This window comes from Suillus paluster, assembly GCF_016628075.1.
Source record: "Suillus paluster strain FC165 chromosome Unknown EDB91scaffold_54, whole genome shotgun sequence".
NCBI lineage: Eukaryota > Fungi > Basidiomycota > Agaricomycetes > Boletales > Suillaceae > Suillus > Suillus paluster.
The window spans coordinates 108,415-130,044 of NW_024537614.1; the positions used below are offsets into that span (position 1 = coordinate 108,415).

General features: G+C 45.9%; 6 protein-coding genes across 6 annotated transcripts; 1 reads left to right on the forward strand and 5 right to left on the reverse strand.

Annotated features, from left to right (window-relative positions):
• Nucleotides 1–2,509: 2,509 nt before the first annotated feature.
• EDB91DRAFT_1084486 (uncharacterized protein) lies at nucleotides 2,510–3,103 on the reverse strand (the record flags this gene model as incomplete). The annotated part of the gene is made up of 1 exon (XM_041315774.1): nucleotides 2,510–3,103. One exon carries the CDS (start codon nucleotides 3,101–3,103, stop codon nucleotides 2,510–2,512), a length of 594 nt encoding a protein of 197 aa, XP_041174231.1.
• A 425-nt stretch (nucleotides 3,104–3,528) lies between these two features.
• Nucleotides 3,529–4,073, reverse strand: EDB91DRAFT_1251452 (uncharacterized protein; the record flags this gene model as incomplete). The annotated part of the gene is made up of 2 exons (XM_041323384.1): nucleotides 3,529–3,770; nucleotides 3,959–4,073. The coding sequence occupies 2 exons, from the start codon at nucleotides 4,071–4,073 to the stop codon at nucleotides 3,529–3,531; spliced, it is 357 nt and encodes a 118-aa protein (XP_041174232.1).
• A 303-nt stretch (nucleotides 4,074–4,376) lies between these two features.
• Nucleotides 4,377–5,385, forward strand: EDB91DRAFT_1084488 (uncharacterized protein; the record flags this gene model as incomplete). The annotated part of the gene is made up of 5 exons (XM_041315775.1): nucleotides 4,377–4,446; nucleotides 4,483–4,646; nucleotides 4,831–5,111; nucleotides 5,163–5,275; nucleotides 5,354–5,385. The coding sequence occupies 5 exons, from the start codon at nucleotides 4,377–4,379 to the stop codon at nucleotides 5,383–5,385; spliced, it is 660 nt and encodes a 219-aa protein (XP_041174233.1).
• Nucleotides 5,386–5,473: 88 nt separating this feature from the next.
• On the reverse strand, nucleotides 5,474–6,835 carry EDB91DRAFT_1084489 (uncharacterized protein; the record flags this gene model as incomplete). Its single annotated transcript, XM_041315776.1, has 4 exons — nucleotides 5,474–5,575; nucleotides 5,635–5,694; nucleotides 5,960–6,508; nucleotides 6,767–6,835. 4 exons carry the CDS (start codon nucleotides 6,833–6,835, stop codon nucleotides 5,474–5,476), a joined length of 780 nt encoding a protein of 259 aa, XP_041174234.1.
• Nucleotides 6,836–16,966: 10,131 nt separating this feature from the next.
• EDB91DRAFT_1149479 (uncharacterized protein) lies at nucleotides 16,967–17,733 on the reverse strand. The gene is made up of 3 exons (XM_041319369.1): nucleotides 17,666–17,733; nucleotides 17,343–17,609; nucleotides 16,967–17,296 (listed from the first exon to the last, which is right to left on the reverse strand). Exons 2-3 carry the CDS (start codon nucleotides 17,467–17,469, stop codon nucleotides 17,124–17,126), a joined length of 300 nt encoding a protein of 99 aa, XP_041174235.1. The 5' UTR covers nucleotides 17,470–17,609; nucleotides 17,666–17,733; the 3' UTR covers nucleotides 16,967–17,123.
• A 548-nt stretch (nucleotides 17,734–18,281) lies between these two features.
• On the reverse strand, nucleotides 18,282–20,518 carry EDB91DRAFT_1057636 (laccase; the record flags this gene model as incomplete). Its single annotated transcript, XM_041314095.1, has 12 exons — nucleotides 18,282–18,397; nucleotides 18,449–18,513; nucleotides 18,566–18,589; nucleotides 18,647–18,795; nucleotides 18,847–18,867; nucleotides 18,920–19,652; nucleotides 19,705–19,732; nucleotides 19,785–19,858; nucleotides 19,914–20,074; nucleotides 20,128–20,196; nucleotides 20,248–20,299; nucleotides 20,349–20,518. 12 exons carry the CDS (start codon nucleotides 20,516–20,518, stop codon nucleotides 18,282–18,284), a joined length of 1,662 nt encoding a protein of 553 aa, XP_041174236.1.
• Between the last annotated feature and the right edge of the window lie 1,112 nt (nucleotides 20,519–21,630).

Sequence of the window (21,630 nt, forward strand, 5' to 3'; positions counted from 1 at the left end):
CACCCTCTTCCTTCTACATAGAACACCATAAATGGTCGCGATTCTTCTGGTACTTCAACCGCATAGAATCCAGATGCGAAATCGAATACTGAGATGTATTTGTGTCCGCTGAGGCGTTGTTGCTTGGCTCTGATGTCGCCTTGTGGCATTGGGGCTATGATGGTATGTCTGTTGACTTCATTGAAATTCTGACAGATTCTCCATTTTTGTGGTTTTTCAGGTTGCGGTGGTGCCATATTGTTCTGTACTTCCCATTCTGGTAGTGTGAACACTAGTGGGAATCCATCTTGCTGGCATTGTTCATTGACTCTCTGCCTTAGCTCTTCCAATGTGAGTCTGCCCTGTTTGTGTGCTTTCTTCACTAATACAGTTGTAGCCGCGCATTTGACAAGGTCTGGTGGCACCTTTTCTATGATCCTGGCCTCTAGCATTTCGTCTATCCTGCCATGTAAGAATCTGAGTTGCGGTGGGGTGAGTGCTCACTGATGGACTCTTAGGTTGAACATTGTGCCCTCCGGGATGTTGAGTGTATGCTTTGCTCCCAGTACTGGGAGCACTTCTGATAGTGACCCTGCGAAAACGTCCGCAAACGATGTGACTAGTGCTTCTGCTTGCCTGCGTTCATCGACTGTTAAGTCATCGCCATAGTGGACTTTCTTTACAACGAATGCGACTTGGTTCAGATTCATTGGGTCCGTGAGGCGCGTGAATATGACTGCTTCATTTTCCAAGAAGTCGGCTGGTATTTCATTGAGAAGAGTTTTCAGTGGGTCGCTGGGTATGTTGCCTTCCTCTGTTAACACGCAGATTGATATCTCTTGTTCTGTAGGTATCGTTTGGTCAATTGCGGGAATTTGTGGGTTTTCCCCAGAAGGCAGTTTGACTTCCCTCAGGGGGAGCTCATTGCTCCCCCTTATGCGTCTTCGCTGTCTCTCTCCTATTAGGGCTTGACCCTTGCACCTCTTTGTCCCCACTTGTTTCGCAATTCCGTGCTTTGCCAGGTATACGCTGTTTTTGACTCTTTATGTTCTTCGTTGTTCACAATTCTTTCTTGCCTGACTTTGCGTCGATTGTGTAGGTTTTGATTCTTGTTCATCATTGATCTTCTCTTCCTCCTGGGCTTCTTCAATGGTCAACCGCGTGGCTTTGCTTTGGTTGGTTAATGTCTTGTCGCCCCCGATGCCTCTGATGTGTACTTGATCGGTCTCATAGTTGTGTATGGCCTTGAAACTTTGTAACATTGGTTTTCTGAATAAGAAGTTCCATCCTCCTGCGCTGTCGAAGACTTTGAATTCGCCCTCTGCTTGGACGCCTGTGATTGTGACTTTCCCTTTCCACACTGCTAATGACGGTACAATTGTGCTGTTTGCCATTCGTAACCGCTTGCTTGATGGTTCCCAGTCTCCTAGTCGATGTTTGACTTTGTGGAAAATTGATGTACTCATTGCGCTGATCATTGTGCCTTCGTCAAATAGGGCTTTAACTCAAACAACTTCTCCTTTTGGTCCTGCAAATGAGATATTTTGCAGGAAGGGGAGACATTTGGTTTTAGGCTGTTCTTCCTCCGCTGAATACAGGTTCACGATGTCATATTTCTCTCTATCAAGATGGCTGATGACATGGTTGGTACTGGAAGCAGTTTCGGCGGGATTGTTGTATTGGTCCTCGTGTGGTTCCTCTTCACACACGAGGACTGGTTGCTCGTTCTTGTGAGGTATAGCATTCTGTTGGGTTGTCACGTGGTCCTCTACACTGATGACCCTTCCCCTTTTCCCTGCTCTTCTGATTCCATCAAGTACGAGTTGTCGAACATGACATTGACTTGGGGCACTGTGGCCTGATTGAATGTTCCTAGGGTTCATGAGCACATTCCTCTCCAGATTGTTTTGTTCTTCGTCAGCTGTGCATCCTGCGGTACTTGACATTCTGGACTTATATGCTCATGTGCTCCGCATCTGAAGCACTCCCCTGAACATATTTGCGCTGTCCCCGGGGTTAGTGGGACTGGGGTATGCTCGCTACATCTCGCTCCATTTCCCCACTTGGCTCTCCACTGTTGGAGCTGCTCCTTGTATGCCGCTTGCCCTGCTGCTGTGTCCGGGTGATGGGGCAACTCATTGACCCTTGTATGCATCACGTCTCTTTCTTCTTGCATTGGTGGTTGACCTGCCCCTGGTTGGTTCCCTGTTACGTAGTGTATTTGTTGGCGAGCTGGATTGTGGAATGCGGTGGTGTTTTGTGGGTTCTGCAGCTGTGGTACATTGTATGGTACGGTTTGGTTGACTGGTGTTCCAATGACTGTTCGCTGCATCTGCAGATGAAGGATCTCTACTGGGTCATTTTGCCTGGTCTCGAATCGAGCGATACAGGTGTTTTGTGCTTTTTCTACTTCTTTTCTCTCCTTAGCTTGCTTCACTTTCTCTAGTAGATTGTCAATGTTGGCGTCTTTGATCTTATTGAGAAATGTTTCCCAATTTGGTGGTGCTGGGGATGTCACGTCTCTCAGCGTTCACAGAAGCGCGTCGCAAACTGGCTGGATCAGGATTGGTGCACTATCGACTCCTGCATCCTGTACCAGTTTCTTCAGTGTTCTGTGGAAGTGTACGTGTGACCATGTTTCAATTCCTGCAACTGTGACGTGTTCTCCTACTTCTTCCTCTTTTATGCGTAGCGCTAATAACTCTTTCTGGTACTCTAGTTTGGTTTTATCCGCTGCGACTATCACCAGCCATTTGTCGATAAATGCTGTACTGACCGTTGACCAGTTGGCCTTGTGCTTCACATCGAGGTTTGTCCACCATAGATCCGCCTGAGAGCCCGCTGAGATGAGGGTGCTGAATAGTGCCACTTTCACTGCTTTGTCTTTGATTCCGTTGATTAGAATGTACATTTCTGTACCCTGCAGGAAGTTCTGTGCATTTTCATCGCCTCGACTGTGGAATAGCGCTGGTGGGCCTGCGGCATTGGCCATGCGTGGTGTGGTGATGGGCGTTGGGAGCAATGAGGTCAGTTTATGCGGTGGTACTGTAGCTTGTGTTGCTCTTGGCTTCACCAGTGTTAGTACTGGTGTGTCAAGGGGTGATGAATCTGAGGAAGGTGTCATGGTGTCTGAATGTTCTTCATTGCTGCGTGTTCTCTTTATAAATTGGCTGTTCTTGTCTCTAAGCAGGGGTTCTCATAGAGGATGCAGTTTGGCTGTAATGTGGGTTTCAGCGTGAGAACTGTTATTGTACTGATTAAATGCTATGCTTGGTGCTCTTTCCTCGTGTTCTGACACGAGGCTCAACATTGTTCTAGATTTCAATTTCACTTTCTAGAAGCTCTGGATTCTGCTCTGGGCTCTGCTCTGGGCTCTGCTCTGGACTCTGCTCTAGGCTCTGAGGGGGAACCAAGGTAATGCTTGGTTAAAAAACGATCTTGCTCTGTTCACCAGTTGGAGTGGTCTATACCACTCTCTATGGGATGGACAGGAAGACATGCCGAACTACTCTACTACATCCGAGCTCTATGCCTTTGCTGTAAACACTGTTAAACACCGGCAAACACCGCCTGCTGCTTGACCCTCTGCCTATGAGCTCCCCACTCCAGTGTCTTGGCACTTGCATTGGCAGCCTCCAATTCTTCCCCCTCACTAGAATGATACTCGGGCTGGGAACCAGGCAGAACATCGTTGGTGGCATCATTGGTGGCACCAATCCAAATGTCTTCAATGGAGGTGTCAACATCTGTGGGGTTGTCACCTGGACTGTCCATCACATCCCGGTGAGAGCCTATAAGTAGTGTGAGTGGGAAAAAAAATGCAGTAGATACACTGTATGTACCAGATTGTGTGTGAAGTATGCATTCTTCACCTTCTGGTCGATAGGGCCAAGCAAATGGTTGTGGAGATGATGGAGGAATTTTGCAAAAGTGTGTCAGTACCAGCAAACCTTACAAAGAACCAAAGAAAATAGCTTACAGTGGTCACACTGAACCAACCGAATGGCCTCAATGAACTGTTTGAGTGTGAAACAAGGATGGGGTAGCATTTGGACACGGCGATTGCGGAGGCACTGAATATCTGGCTGGGACATGTTCACAAGTCTGAACAAAGTGGCAAGGTCAAGTTGCAGGGAAGAGAATAGTATTTATACTGCTTGCCGTTTGATAGGTATTGATTGGTCAACTCTGAAAAAAAAACTCGTGCTTAATAATGCTAAGGTGAAAAAATTTGTGCTTGGTCTAGAACCTGAAAGGAACCTGCTACAAAAGTGCACTGGACAAATGTGAGTGAAAAAAACATACAGATGAACATCACACTAACATTGCAAGTACAGATGGCCCCTCCGAGATGAACAAGTGCCAAACAGCTTACATGGCTGCAAAATGAGGTTCCAATGTACCTACAGATGCAAAAAGAGAAAAAGTTGGTTCGGTTTTTTGAGCTGCTATACCCCAAGTGGTTCAGTGAGTTCCCAAAACATATGAGAGTTTGGCCCATAGGATCAGAAAACTCACCTGATGACAATGATGCCAACATTGACCAATCTAGTCTTGACTCAGATGCGGCCATCAACGAGATCATTGCCAAGCTGGACCATGAAAATGCTATAATTCTTATCAGTGATGTTGAAAAACAGAGTAACTTGGATGCAGAACTTGCCAAGGTACTCAAGGACACCATAAAACATTGACATAAAGTGTGTTTCTTGATGCTGAGCTAATTATAGGTCGGAATACTGATTAGCCATTACACAGAAATTGCAGGAGTGGTTTTGAAACAACACCAAAGGAAAGACTAGACCAGGCAGGACTTTGACAAGCAAAGTCCTATTTACATTGCTTGGACAGCACACACAAGGCACTCAAAACCTGAAAGAAGTCGAGGTGTACTCACAACTTCACTATGAATCAAAAGTCAAGCCCTTGGTTTCAGATGACATCAGGGAAAACAAGCTTGCATTACCTGACCAGAGGCTTCGTGCTGTCTGGCACCACACGAGTGAATGTTTTGCAAAGGAGTCGGAAGATGTGAAGGATGGAGTTCACATTGAGACTCAACATATTAATACTGCCAGAAAGTTAGGTTCTGTCGCAGCAGGGAATGATCGAACAAAAGAGGAGATTTACCAGTAACTAATTCCTCAGGATTTGTTAGACTTCAACTGATTTCTTCTTGGAAGCACAATTCAAGAGCTGCCAATTGTCCTTGGTCAGATATTCAAGGAACTCTTGACTTTGACTGGTGGATGGCATTACTCACTCATCATGGGTGGACCAGATCCTTTGTGTGAAGGTAATATCATGACATTAAGGCATGTAGTCTTCCTTACATATTAGTCATATGGTTGATCTTATTTGCACAACTTGTCAGTTATCACCATGGCAAAACCCCAGATAGTCTAAGCTTCAAGGCATAAACACCTAACTTCCATGAACAGTATTTATTACCATTCAAAAGACATCTGGATTGCATCTATGGTACATACAATTTTTAGTTGGTTTGTAGGTCTACAACTGATATGTGAATAGGTGGGTCTTCAAAGGGAATTTCAGTTCCCACATCTATACCCAGTACACCTCCATCAACCACTGACTACATTTCAACATCTGGATGCAGTTCTCCTCCTTTATTTGCCACAGACCTCATCTCACTAGATGATCTGTTAGATCAGCAGCATGCATCCAATGTCGGCCTGCCACTACCTCAGAGGCCTGTACATTTCAAGGACATCGACTTCAACATCGCGCCACAATTGAACAGATGGCAAGGTTGCCTGCATCCCGACCTGTATTCTTATGATCCAGCAGCTCCAGTGCACCCAGACTCACCAATCACTGCCTGGCAAAAGGAGTTTGTGTCTGGTGAAAATCTGACTATGTCTACTGCACTCCCTCAAGCACAGGAACCATTCACACTGCCGCAATTTTCATTTTCAAATAATGCTAATTTGTTGCCCACATGCGATCTGTCACTTACCGGTACAACTCCACTACTCCATCTTTGCCAGCCTTCCCTGGTAGTTTCTTCACCACAACCCTCTCTGCCACTCTCTTTACTCCTGCTTTCCTTGCCACTCCCTTCACCTGAGCCTTCCTTGCCACTCGCTATGCCTGAGCCTTCCTTACCACTTGCTACACCCGAGCCTTCCTTACCACTCACTATGCCCAAGCCTTCCTTACTGCTCACTACACCAAAGCCTTTCTTACCACTTGCTTCACCCAAGCTTTCCTTGCCACTTGGCCCACTCTCCTTGCCTGAGCTTTCCGTGCTGCTCTCTTTGCCCAAGCCTTCCTTGCCACTTGAAGCTGACCAGGGCACATTGGCACCTGATTTGGAGCCATCAACACCTTTGGAACAGACAGTCACAACTAAGGCTAGGTGCTTGGGATGTGAGGGACATCCTTCAACCCAAGCAAAGGAAGCCAACGAAATTGGCAATGCCAGCCCACAGCAAGTAACAAAAGCAGTGCTCAAGAGGAAGCAGAACTCGGTGCAGCCTAGTGCTTCAGAGTCAAGGAAAAAATCCTATAAATGATGTTGATATGGGTCTCGTACTCATGCCTGCCTGCCTACTATACTAGTATACCCATAACCCTGTCCAAGCTGTTAATATTGAGATCGTCGTTGTGTCCCTGTGAACCCTGCCTACATCAATGAACTTTGACATGTATTGTCTACTGCTAACAGTCGGTATTATTAACATTTCACTGACATACAGTGATATATCATGCAAGCCTAGTGAGAGAAAACAGGAGAACCAGGAATTCAATGGAGGTGGCACACATATGAATGCAGGTGTTCTGTGTGCTGTGTGCTGGAGAGGAAGAAGGAGGACAACAGGGGGGAAAGCATTGTGCATCATTGAAGATGCGTTGTTCAGACTCCGAGCACACTAATTCCATGGGTCAGAAAGGTACTTGTGATATATCACCTCCTAGCATGCGGATGCATCCACGTGCTAGGAGGTGATATATTCACTGGCTAGAGTGCCGAGTAGGATGTTAAGACTAGATACAATGTTAGCCCTCAGTCATGATGGAACAGACTATATTAAGTACCTAGATACAATGTTAGCCTAAGTGATCGTCAGTATCTAGCAGTGGTTCAAGTAATCAAAAAGGCTTACCCTCAATTGCGATGGAACAGACTGAGGGAAGGTGAGAACATGAAAAGGTATATGTATGGTGGTTTGAATTCCAAACTTCAACTCCACTTATTGCATCAGCATGCTTAGCATCAACACTCCTCCTCGACACAATAAGCAACACTCCTCCTCAATTTCTCACTGTCAACCCAGGCAAATGCGCAAATGTTTGAAGTCTTTCCTTGGCAGGGCCTTAGTGAAGATATTGGCGGCATTGTTCAGGGATCTGACATATAGGAGTTTGAGTTGACCACAGGTGACACATTCATGGATGGAGTGAACGGCAATATTGATATGTTTAACTTTTGAATGATAAGACGCATCTTTGGAGAGGGTAATGCCACCAGTATTGTCACAAAGGAGAGGTGTTGCGGAAGGTTGCATGAAGTCAAGTTCAAGAAGTAATGTGCATAGCCAGGTGAGTTCCTTGGCTGCATCAGACACGGCGACGTACTCTGCCTCGCAAGTCAAGAGGGATACCATCTTCTGCTGCCTAGCACTCCAGGTGACCATGCCGCTGCCCATAGTGAAGCAGTAACCGCTGACAGAACATCTAGTATCAGGGCAGTTAGCGAAATCGCTATCAGTGAAGCCGAGTAAGCATGTGGGGTGCTCACCACCGAGGACGAGTTTGAGGGTACGGGTACCTTTGAGATACCGAGCGACACATTTAGCAGCCTCCCAATGAACAGGGCCATAACAATTGAGATGTCAACAGAATTGTTGTATGGCGTGAGCAATATCAGGACAAGTGCCAATAGCAAGGTACATGAGGGAGCCAACAAGCAATTGGTAAGGAGTACAAACCATAAGGTCACATTGGGCATCTGTAGTAGGGGAGTGTGTATGGCATGAAAGGTGAAGGCTTGTTTCCATTGGAGTGGAGACCAGGACAGTGTCGGTTAAGCCGACTTGAGTGACAATGCGATCAATAAGGGCAGTTTGGGAAAGGCTGATGGTTCGGTTGGCACAGTCACAATCGAGAGCAATACCTAAACAGAAACACGCTTCCCCAAGGTCGGAGACCATCCACTTAGTGCAAAGCTGGGATTTGAAGTCTGTGATAACAGCCTTTGTACTGCCAACAGTGAGGAAATCGTCAACATGAACAGCGATGAGGAGAATTCCTGCGTCAGTCTTGCAATAATAGATGCAATGTTCACACTTGAGACGAGTGAACCCCCAGGAAATCATAGTGTCATTCATAGTGCGATTCCAGACAAGTCTGCCCTGTTTCATACCATAGAGGCCCTTTTGTAGTTCCCAGACCCAGTCCTCCTTTCCTGGCTCAAGGAAGCCCTCCAGCTGGTGCATGTAGCACACTTTGTCAGATTCAAGCAAGCTATGAAGGAACACTGTCTTAATATTGAGCTGATCAATCTCCCAGTCCAAAGTGGCACCTAGGTGAGTGAGAATACAAAAAGACTCAAGTCGTGCAGTAGGCGCCAAAGTTTTGGTGTAGTCCTGTCCCCATACAGCTGAATATCCGCAGCAGATGTATTGTGCCTTAAAGTGGGCAGGTTGGCTGTGTTGGTTGTGTTTAAGCTTGAAGACAGGGCGTCCGTGCATGATCTTTTGGCCAGCAGGAATGGAGGACCGAGGGACAAGTTTGTAGACACTGAGGTCCTGTAAGGAGTCGAATTCATCCTTCAGAGTGGCGGTTCATTGAGGGGCATGCTTGGAGGCCATAGCTTCGGCGTAAGTGGAAGGGTCATCAGGAAGCTCATGTTCTAAATTGTCAGACATAGCAGCAAAGACATTGATGAGGGCTGCGAGCTCCTCCTCAGTAAAGACAGCTGCCAAGGTGTCTTCATCAGGAGGATGGTCCAGCGACAAGGCACGCAGGCGATCCACCACCGAGAGTGATTCTAGAACAGCGTGCTGAGTGGATGACACATATGGCTTACCATCCATGGCACAATGATGTTCAGAGGGTATGGAAGTTTGTGGGGAGCGCCATGATGGTTCAGGTATGAGAGACAGAGCGTGTGCAGCGCTTGGTGAGGGAGCATCAACGTCCAGAACTTCCTTGATGGAGATGGACATGCGGTGAGGTGCAGAGGGTGCAGAGGTGGCTGTTGTGATAGCTGACGAAGAGGTGGGCGTACTGTTCTGATGTGACTCTATGAATGAGACATGGTAAGAAACAAAGACTTTATGAGATTGTTGATGGTAACACTGATAAGCTTTGGAATCAAGCACATAGCCTATCAGAACACACTCAATGGAGCGACTATACACTTTAGGGTTGTGGCGATTCTGGACAAGGACAAAAGCTCTACATCCGATTTCACGCAAGTGAGATAGATCTGGTTTATGACCATACCAACATTCAAACAGCGTGTGACCATCTTGTGAGACCACAGGGGTGCGGTTAGATAGGTAGCAGGCAGTCAGCACAAATTTGTCCCAATGATTGACGGGAACATTGCAGGCGGAGTGCATTGCACGAGCCTTACCCATCAAAGTGTGATGTAGGTGTTCAATGCGGCTGTTGTGCACAGAGGTATGTGGCGCAGTGAATTGATGTTGAGTACCATGAGAGAGGAGCCACTCTTGCATGGACTCAGTCTTCAATTCGCCATTATCAGAGTGATATATGCCGACCTTGGTGCCAGATTTGACTTTGCAAGCGAGTGCCCAGGCTTGTAGGGCTGAGAATGCATCAGACTTAGCTGCGAGAGGGATAACCCAGGTGTAGGATGAATGATCATCGATAATATCCATGATGTATTTATTGCCGCCAGCAGACACAGTATCAGGGTGCTCCATTAAGTTCACATGAACAATGCCCAGCTTTCTGTTTGCTCTAACCCCCTGATGAGCCTTCGGAATGCTAGTCTGTGTCTGCTTACCAAGAATGCAATCGTCACACTTCAGTGGGATGGTAGAGAGAACAATGGGCATACCGATTGCATTACCAGAGCAAGCGAGATCATAGACAGTGCGGTAGTTGGCGTGTCCAAGATGACAGTGCCAGGATTGGAGAGTAGGCTTCTGGTGGGCCATGTAGGCATGTTCGGCAGAGAGCTGTCCCCCGGAGAGTGCATAGAGACGACAGGAAGTGAGAGTGCCGGAGAGCATGTGATTGCCATTGCGAGATTGGACCCAGCAGTTGGTAGTGTCAAATGATGCGATGCAGCGGTATGCTGCACAGAGAGCAGATACTGAGATAAGACGCACCATCGCACCAGGGATGAACAGGACATTCTTGAGCGTGATATGGATGCCTCTAGTGACAACGAGACACAGCGTGCCCACACCAACAACTTGAATGGACAAGCCACCAATGCCATTGACAGAGCGAGGGGGGATAGGATGGAGCCTAAAGAAGTCAGCCTCATCAATGCTGATGTGCACTGAGGCACCACTGTCGAGGAATAGAGGGACAACAGATGGGTCCATGATGGTGCTCTAACGTTGGTTGGGGGCCCCACAGGTGATACCGGCAAAGTCAACAGGGCGTGTGTTGGAGCGCCAGTCGAGACTAGTGGTGAGGGAATCAACAGAGGCAAGTAGAGTAGTATACTCATCCTCCCCGGCATCAGATAGCTCACGAATGAAGGCAGGCATGATAGAGTCACTGGCAAGGCCCACAAATTCGGTAGAGGTGATGGGGGGGTCAGTTGATTCAGGTGCTGAGGCGACATAGATGACCTGGTGGCTCTCACTATTGAGTAAGTACACACGTCCGCTAGTGTCATATTGCAGACCACCCTGTTTGCCAGTGGCAGCCATAGGCTTAGGAGCTGTGCCTTTTCCAGCAGTAGAGGTGCCTTTAGCCTCACGAGCTGTGCACTTACGGGCAAGAACCTCATCTTGTTTGCCTTCCATAGCACCACCTTTGCCAAAGCAGTCCTTTGTGGGATGGCTGGTGTTGCCACAGGTGCCACAAGGCATGCGATCACGGTGAGTACTGCCCCCCTTGCTTGTGGCAGCCAGTGCAACGTCCCCACCCTTAGATTTCTCAGTGTTGATAAGCTGTTGCTCAACGTCGAGGCGCGAGTGGATGTTAGATGGACCATAGGGATTGTTGGACATGCTGATGATGAGGGCATCAGCAATGTGGTTGTGCACATGGGGAAGATCTTCAGCCATAGCGTTAAGCATCATGATGGTGAGGAAGTCTTCTTCCTTGGGGATACCGATGGTGTAAATACGCCAAATGAGTTCGTTGAGGAGGGTGCTCATGGTAGAGAGTCGTTCAGAATGAAGGTATTTGACCACTAAGGTCTGTTGAATATGTAGGATCTGGGCGATTGGACCGACTTTTTCATGGCGAGATTTGAGAGCATCCCATGTGAGGTAAGTGTCAGTGTACCTGCAAAGGAACTTGTTCTCCTCAGAACTGGAGCGTGTGTGCAAGGCAGCCATGATACACCGGTTGTTGAGGTCCCAGTGACTTGCACTGGAGGGGTCCAGCAATGGATCAGGGCAAGTAACAAGGCCCAAAATATAACCACCTCCATGCTTGAGGAGAAGGTAGTTCTGCATGCGGTCTGACCAGACACCCCAGTTGTTCTTACTGCGGTCAAGGACTTTGATTTTATCTAAGTCAGTTTGACTAAGTGTGATGGCTGTAACAGATGCCTGTAGTGAGGGCATAGTAGCTGTAGGCGTTTGGCGGGCTGAGTGTCATGCTTTTAGCACCTGAGCTCCAAGAGCGGGTATGTGCAGTGGGAGGCATGAGGAAAAGAGGTGGGAGATGAATAAGTATCGACTTGCAGGTATATATACCTGCAGGCGACTGCGATTGATTCTCCTCAACCAAAGAAGGAAAGATTAAACATTACGATGATGTCAATAGAAGTTGATAAGATCCCCAAGAGTTTAATAACCTGGCGGGGTCGTTCCTAAGGCCCGCTGGTGTATCTAGTTTGGTAATTCTGCTCCTTGTTTTATGAGAGAGCAGGGCTCATAACCTGTTAAGACTAGATACAATGTTAGCCCTCAGTCGTGATGGAACAGACTACAGTGGCTAAAAAAAACTATCCACATGTTTGTGCTATTTTCACTATTTACATTATTGTATATGAATGGACAGGTAGACCAAGGATATGCCAGTGGGGTACTCTGTAGTACTCCTTTGGGGCATGAAGTTGAGCCCTTGCCCATGGGAATTCATGGTAATCTGGTGGCACTATAAGCCTTACAAAATGATGACTCATGTGGACAGTTTTTTGACCCTAGATTAAAATGATATAAATCATTAGTTATGATACCATAAAGTCATGCCACTATTAAATAAATTATGAAGTGGTGTCATTATGACATTATTAAACCTATCTCTAAGTATATAATGAAGTGTGTCCCATATATCATAGTCATAATCACCATGAAAACCATCTCCTCTACTCAAAGGGATAATATCCTTTCTCTGTCTACTGCTGGCCTCTCTACTTGTCAAATAGCCTCTAGAACTAGTGTATGCAAGTCTACTGTAGCTAAGCTCATCAAAGAATGTCACCCAGACAAGGAAAACTCCAGTGGAGGTCATCCATCCAAACTCACCTCTACTGATAGGAGGGTCATTATCCAACATATCACCACAGGAAAGACTAATAATGCTGTCCAAGTCATTCATCATATCAATTCCATCATTACTACTCCAGTTTCTTCACAAACAGTGAGAAATGTCCTCAAGGAAGCCAATCTTAGGGCTGTAACAAAGAAGAAAAAACCTCTTCTTTCCATCACTCATAGGAAGAGAAGACTTGCCTTTGCCCTAGCCCATCAAAACTGGACTGTAGAGGACTGGAAGCGAACCATATGGTCAGATGAGACTAAAATCAATAGAATTGGGTCAGATGGGAAGGTATATGTGTGGAAAAAGAAGGGGGGCCCTCTTACAGACAGAGAGATTAATGGAAATCTCAAGTTTGGAGGAGGTTCTCTAATGGTATGGGGAAGTATGGGGTAGAATGGTGTGAGAATGCTTGCAGAAGTTGAGGGGAGGATGGATGCTGAGCAGTATGTGGATATCCTCAACCACCACTTGCTGCCTAGCATGGCAGAATCAGGATTTGATGAAGAAGACATTATTTTCCAACAGGATAATGATCCCAAGCATACATCCAGAAGAGCCAGAGAATGGTTTGAAGAGCACAATATTCACCTCCTTGACTGGCCAGCACAATCCCCTGATGTTAATGTCATTGAACATCTCTGGGGAGTACTCAAGAAGAAGCTTTTAGCCTATGAACACCCTCTGGGAGAGAGTTACAGTGGAGTGGGGAAAGATTACAGCAGAGGATTGTCAGAAGTTGATTGAAAGTATGCCTAGAAGGATAGAGGTAGTAATTAAGGCCAAGGGAGGTCACATAAAATACTAGAACACCTAATTATCTATATAAAATACTTGGGTCAAAAAACTGTCCACATGAGTCATCATTTTGTAAGGCTTATAGTGCCACCAGATTACCATGAATTCCCACGGGCAAGGGCTCAACTTCATGCCCCAAAGGAGTACTACAGAGTACCCCACTGGCATATCCTTGGTCTACCTGTCCATTCATATACAATAATGTAAATAGTGAAAATAGCACAAACATGCGGACAGTTTTTTGAGCCACTGTATATTAAGTACCTAGATACAATGTTAGCCTAAGTGATCGTCAGTATCTAGCAGCAGTTCAAGTAATTAAAAAGGCTTACCCTCAGTCATGATGGAACAGACTGAGGGAAGGTGAGAACATGAAAAGGTATATGCATGGTGGTTCGAATTCCAAACTTCAACTCCACTTATCGTGTCGGCATGCTTAGCATCAACATAGGAGTACTATCATAGCAGGTTATATATCATAATCTCAGAAATGGGCCCACTTCTACTAGGGCTGATAATATATCATTCACATGGTAGTATGATGTATAGTGGCTCAAAAAACTGTCCACATGTTTTCACATTTTTCACTATCTATGATATTGTGTGATAATATCCAAAGACCTCAAGGACATGCTGGTACCATATTGTAGTACTACTTCAGGGCTTTCAATTGAGCACTATGCCGTGGGAATTGGTGAAGATAAGGTGGAGATATGAGGCTTACAAAATGATGACTCATGCGGACAGTTTTTTGACTCAAGTATTTTACAGTGATAATCAGGTATTCTAGTACTTTGTGTGACCTCCCTTGGCTTTAATTACTACCTCTATCCTTCTAGGCATACTCTTGAAACTATATCTAACTATATAAACCAGAATGTCTCTTGTGTCATAGTCAGAATCACCATAAAAGCCATCTCCTCTGCTTAAAGAGATAATATCCTCTCCCTGTCCTATTCTGGCCTCTCTGCTCATCAAATTTCCTCTAGAACTGGAGTATGCAAGTATACTGTGACCAATTTTATCAAAGAAAGCCACCTGGACAAGGAAAACTCTTGTGGAGGACATCCATCTCTACTCATAAGAGGGCTATCATCCAACATATCACTACAGGAAAGGCTGATAATGCTGTCCAAGCCACCCATTATATCAATTCCACCATTACCACCACTGTCTCTTCACAAACTGTGAGGAATGTTCTCAAGGTGGCTCATCTCAAGGCAGTAACAAAGCAGACATACCTACCTATTCTCTCTATTATACATAGGCAGAGAAGACTAGCCTTTGGCTTGGCCCATCAAAACTGGACTATAGAGGACTGGAAGCATGTTATATGGTCAGATGAGACCAAAATCAATAGGATTGGGTCAGATGGGAAGGTATATGTATGGAAAAAGAAGGGTAATTCTCTAACAGACAGAGAGGTTAGTGGGACTGTCACATTTGGAGGAGGTTCTCTAATGGTATGGGGCTGTATGGGATGGAATTGTGTGTGTATGCTTGCTGAAGTTGAGGGGAGGGTAGATGCTAAGCAGTATGTGGACATTCTAAATGACCACTTGCTGCCTAGCATAGCTGAATCAGGGATTGAGGGAGAAGACATCATTTTCCAACAGGATAATCATCCCAAGAATACATTTAGGAGAGCCAGACAATGGTTTTAAGAATATAATATCAATGTTCTTGACTGGCAAGCACAGTCCCCTGATGTCAATGTCATTGAACATCTCTGGGGAACACTCAAGATGAAGCTTCAAGCCTATGAAACCCCCCTAAAGGAGTATGGGAGCTATGGGAGAGAGTAGTAGTGGAATGGTGAAATATTACAGCAGAATATTGCCAGAAATTGATTGAGAGTATGCCTAGAAGGATAGTGGGAGTAATTAAAGCCAGGGGAGGTCACGCAAAGTACTAGAATACCTGATTATCACTGTAAAATACTTGAGTCAAAAAACTGTCCGCATGAGTCATCATTTTGTAAGCCTCATATCTCCACCTTATCTTCACCAATTCCCACGGCATAGTGCTCAATTGAAAGCCCTGAAGTAGTACTACAATATGGTACCAGCATGTCCTTGAGGTCTTTGGATATTATCACACAATATCATAGATAGTGAAAAATGTGAAAACATGTGGACAGTTTTTTGAGCCACTGTATCATAAAATTCAATATACCAATCTCTGGTGGTAGGTGATGTATCACCCCCTGTGACTGATAGTATCAGTGATGTATCATAGAATTCAATATATTGATCTTTGGCGGTAGGTAATGTATCACCCTCTGTGACTGATGTATCATCGTCTTACAGTTTCACTCAAAGGCCAGGATGTATTGTGTACCTTCTACAATGATAGGTAATTAATAGATCATAATGACACTATCGCCTGGGAGTCCATGAGGTCCATGATGGAAAGAATTGGTAAGATGTGAATCAGAGGGAGGGAGGACACCTGCTTTCGATGGGGAGGATCAAAATCAATTTTGACCGAAGCTTGAAATGCTCTTGCTCTCGCACCTCATGTTCACTACTCATCATTGTGACTAAAGTGATTTCTACACCTCGAGTGCTGGCTGTTCTCAAAATATACTAGTTTTAAAAACCCCCAGTTGGTCAACCCTACATGGAGGTGTTTAAAGCTGCTTATTTTGCATGATATCTGCGTCAACATTGACACTAGGTTATTGTGCATGTTAGCATGCAAAGTGTAATACTGTCTCAGTGTGTCCATCTGAAACTATTTATATGAGAATACCCATGGATTGTTCAAACCAGTTCTACTCTGGAGATCTTCTCTCGCATCTCGTGTTTGTTGTAGCACTTGTTTGATCAACAACTTCTAATTGAGGAATCGAGTGTCTTACATCAAGCACAGGCTGTCCGCGACATGCTAACTTTGAAGCTTTGTTCTGTTGAGCTCTGACAAATCGGGAGGATTGGAAGATGAACTGAAGAGGCAGTTAGCGATGTCAGAGTGAGACATGTCGAGCACAACCAAGCTGTATGATGAGGCGATGCAATGACGTCGGCCGAGGCTCATCATTATTGGACTACTTTATTTCTATGACATCCGTTATTTAGTGTATCCATACTAACTATGTATAAAGCTACGAGTCTGGCATTCAAGCATCTCAGTTTCTAACAGATACTGAGATGTAAGCCGTTATATTTTCCCTTATTATACAGAGTGCTAACGAGACGTAGAATACATTCTCTTATCAGGTACTATAGCTGTGCTACAAGTTTCTAACAGATACTGAGATAATACATTCTCTTATCAGCTCTTACCCCATTCCCACTCGCCTGTGATAACCACATGTTTGTCATTTCACTCACTTAATTTCACTAGGAGCACTAGTCGAGGAAGTCGAGGAGTCCTTTAACAAGCCCAAGCTAACCTCCTTCTCAAAACACGCCAGTTTTCCATTGAGGACTTCCACGCTGCTCATTTTGCACCATGACCGAGGAATCGTGATGATGACCATGCAAAATACAAAGTCCATATCATAGAAAATACCCTTGGATCTAGTACTGCAGAAACCAATACTCAGACCCTAACTGTACCCTAGGGATTAAATCTATATGTCCTCCAGTATGGACAGGGTATAAATCGGGACTAGATTGAGTCTGGATAGGGTATACAACAAAATTTATATGGTAGATCCTTCTACGTAGCTACCCCTCAACAAACTCTGCAGATGCTCCTAATCGAACCTCCATGTCGTGCACGTCCTCTCGCTTGTACCGATAACAGCGCCAGCCAGATGGTGCCAGTGCGGTGGGAAAAGAAATGTAAGCATTCCAGCTGACGTTGCTCTTGGAGTGCGAGTGTTGATCCCTGAACAGAGCTGTAAAGAATTGAGTAAGGGGTGTACCAAATGACTGAAAACGTACGTGATAAAAATATGGCAACCGACTGATAGACAAGTTTATAAGTGCGAAGACCGTCACAATCAAGTTCGCCAAAACCTGCAGTGAATAATGTGAGCAACGCCGCGAAGGAAAGGCACATAGCACACATAGTACGCAATAGTAAAGTAGATCAATCAGTCTCTAGATACTATGAGCTCAATAGGTTGGAGGGAATGTCGGTCGCGAGCACAAGTTTCCGGCCCATTAGACAGAAGACTGCAGTCACTCGCCATGCCAGAGTAAATGAAACTGATAGAATGTTGTTGTCCGTGCGCATTTTCATGTAGTTGGTTGAGTATACCCACAAATAAGCAATGTGTTCGTCTTCGAACGTGCGGTTGTGTGCTTGGATCAGACTAAAGAGTAGACTACGATCAAGTCGTGTTTCGATCGGAGCTTGAATGACCCTTGGTATTAGCACGCGCTTAACTCTCTCGGGTTACCCTCACTAGTACTGTAGGTCTCATCGAGGAGTCAGGCGAGTCCTGCGACGAGCACAGGCTGTCCTCCTCCCTCTAACATGCTATTCCCTGTGAAAGATGGGGCAACGGGGAATGGTTTAATATTCACAGCATCGAATTATGGGCCCAGGCCCCCGGGTCAGAGTAACGACTCACTATCTTTGAGCGTTTCTGGGCCATCACAGCTACCCGGAGGACTGTATCGCGGAATTTTGGCGGAGTGCAGAGAAAAGTACACTAGTGTAGTAGGGTGTGCATGCTTTTTGTGTTCGACTAAGCCCTCCTCAGTTCACGGTGACTTGTTCACGTATGCACAACATCGAACGTAGCCTGAAGTATAAATTACACAGAAGGGTGGCATATGGGATAGGCTGCGTTATCACAGGTGCTACAGCGTAGTACAAATGGCCTCCGTTATAGGAGTTCCGGTAGCGCCATTTCTACAAGTTAACAGTGAACACTATGTGGGGGGAAATAAGGATGTACTGATATTCTGTGCTTCCTGATACGAATTCTCCGCTCCAATCTGGGCTGGGGTCAACGAGTCGAATGTCGGGCAAAGATCGTTCCATGCATCTGTGTATACCATCAGTTCAAGAATATAAGACAGACATCGAAGACAATTACTAGGTATGTAGCCCAGATGCTGCTGAGTCTCCGATGGACTTTCGGCCATGACTACAGCGAAACCACTGGCAACATAGTCAGATTACTGCAGAGTTTCAGAGAACTCGCAAAACGCACGCGTCAAGATGCCAGTCAATGTGACTAGGTGGACGATAATATCAGTGCTAGTGCTGGATCCATAAATGTCGCAGTGCTCACCAGTGGAGGAACCATGGGCCGGAATTATCTGTGACAAATCTAATCACCATCTGTTGGTTTCGGACCCCTCCGGATACTACATCCCTGCGCACGGGATTGACGTAGTTGAAAGAGCTATTTCCGGCGCTCTGCACGACATCAAAGTTATGCTATAATTACAGTGAGTAATTTAGCGCAAAGGCATATCCAGAAATACTCACACCGTGAAGATGAATCGGATGCTAGGAGATGCTATGAGATGTATGTAACGTTGCGAATGTGCGTGAACCTTACAGGACCACCAAAGGTACTAGTCAACATCGTCAGTTCGACGACCTTGTTGGCTTCTAAAACATACACACTTCCATTCGGAAGGAGTTCGGTTGCATCTTGTGCGCCACTGAGGATCTGGAGCAGCACGGGCACCGTGGGAGGTTTGTATGCTACGTTGTTGATGGAATATATTCCACCTGTGTTGCCGACCACCATCATCAAGTTGATGTCTGCCTGTCCGTACTCTGGAATCCCGGGTGCTCCGGGATTGATGAGCGCGTGCAAGTTGGTCTCGACTAACGGCATGGTACTTGTGGTCTGGTTCGTATTCGGATCTGCAACGGGTGCACCATTGTATCGCAAGATAGCAGAGTTCTGGCCATTAACGAAGCTTGAGCTTGGAGTGTCTGGGACTGCGCGTATCCAGTAGTTGTCGACTGGCTGAATCGCATTGAGCACAAAAGAGTATCGCTGTCCAGCGAGTATCTGGAGCGAGTCCACGAGAAGGGGTTCCGTCAGCTCACCGTCCGCTTCGATGATCGTCATGTTGTGGTTATCGATGGAGAATATAAAGTTGGAATTGCAAGACATTGCTATCATGCGTAGGCGGTATCGTTTCCCGTACTCGACGTTGACCACAGCAAGGTCGCTGTTAGGTCCCCCTTGATATCGGCCAAGACCATTGATGAGTGTCGCATCGCCATTGATGGCACCAATATTTAGATGGCTCAAGACAGGGGCAACCACATGGTACCTATGATCAATTAGTAACGCGGATTTAAGTCGCAAATAGTTCTGAGATGTACCAGTCAGCGAGGGTGATTACGGTGGTCTCTGTGAATGGTTTAAATGAGTGGATTAATTATTATGGCATCGATCACTATACCATCGTCAACATCGTACAAATAAGATAAAGGATCTTCAGGATCGTAGATAATCAAAGGCCCACGCAGGCCATCGCTAAACAGTTTCGGATTATTTATTGCAAAGTTAAAAACACTTCAAATGAACAAACCACTGTTGTACCGCATAGTGGCTATGATACCAGTAGGTTCCGGTCTGTTGCCCAGAATCGAAGGAGTGCAGAAAGGAGTGATTTTGCGCAATGGGACACTGTGTGACGAACGAGACTCCATCTACCTCGTTGGTCCCGTTCTGATGGATTCCATGCCAGTGCTAAACAGAGCGGGTAAGCCTGGCTTATGAGTGCTGAACATATATATACCCACCACACTGGTGCTTTTGAGCATTTCATCATCAGTGAGGCTGTTCACGACGTTGATCGCGAAATTATCTCCCTTCAACTATAGTCAGTTCCCGAAGGCTCGATCGAATGGGCAAAAAGAAACCTTTATGGCTGCGATAATTGGACCCGGGAATGTCCCTCCAGCGAGCGTTGCACTATAACAATAGTTAAGGTGCAGACAAGACATCAGACACAAACACTAACGAGCGCAGGAAACCGTCTGGAGATATGACTTGATTAGAAATTGTTAGATTGGTTATAGGACCTATGGTATTCGAACGAGCGTTGAGTGGATAGGAAGTGGATCGCGAGATGATGGATGCTCCATGTGCTAGATGAAGGCAAAGAAGAAAAATGACATTAAGGGAGAGCATTGTACGAGAAGAAGTAGATGCTGATACCAGCACTCAATAACGAGTACTCACCCCATCATGGTTGCTCTTATAGGTATCCGGCACCTGCTCTTGATCCCGACTTCCGCTACAAGGAACACGCTGAGATGTCACAGAAGTACAGTCCAGTATAGTCCATGTCAGGTCCCAAGCCCCGACGGGTTGGGTAGCATCTGCCGCAGAAACCCACAACGTCAAGCGCTTGGCTATAACACCAACAAGGGAACAATGAAATGCTGAGAGCGCACTTAAGTTCGGAAATGAGGCCGACAGAGGGGCGCTTTCATGTTGGTAAGTTCTGGTCTGGAAGTTCGGGATTTGCCCGTAATCATTGTTCGACGGATTAAAATACTCGCCTGCCATCAGCCGGTTTGCAAGAATCCACACACACCGGTTCAAACCAGCGGTAGATCTCGGTAAAATCCTTGGAGCACGCTTAATCGTTCGATCTGGCTGCTCGAAACTAACTGTGCGTGTCCGACAGGCCCTGATAAGTGTCTCCCTGAAGACCGTTCCCTGACCATTAGTATGAAACCCGGAATTTAAAAATGAGTCTTCCCTGGTTGCCTTGTGATTGGAGGCATGATTTGATTGATCTTGCTCAGCTTGGGTCAACTAGTACACAGACCTCTGGATTGGGCGAACATTGGGCGTTAAAGGTGATATTTCACAACCGACACCTTAGGATGCAACATGTCCATATTACACCAGTTTACACGATGCGCCACACTGCCAAATGCATCAATAGTCATTACAGTAAACTATCTTATTTGTAAACCAAATACGGGCACCTGTGAGCACAGCTGCCAGATGCCAGGAACTGCAATCTAGTGCAATGAAATGGATGGAACCAAGGGCTTAGGGCTGTACTGCCAGTGGGTTCCTAAGGTGGTGATGGTTGTGCAATAAGGTTTGAGATTTATGGCTGTACTCAAAAAGGAAATTCAGTAAGTGCTCTTGACCCTGAACGTGCCGTGCAAACTTTGAAGATAACGGTTGAAGTGTATGCGCCATTGGCAGGGGACGTTGAAAGCCGTTGAAAGCTGTAACGCAAAACCGTGGGTCTCGAGTTTATAATTCAGTGAAGCTCGAGC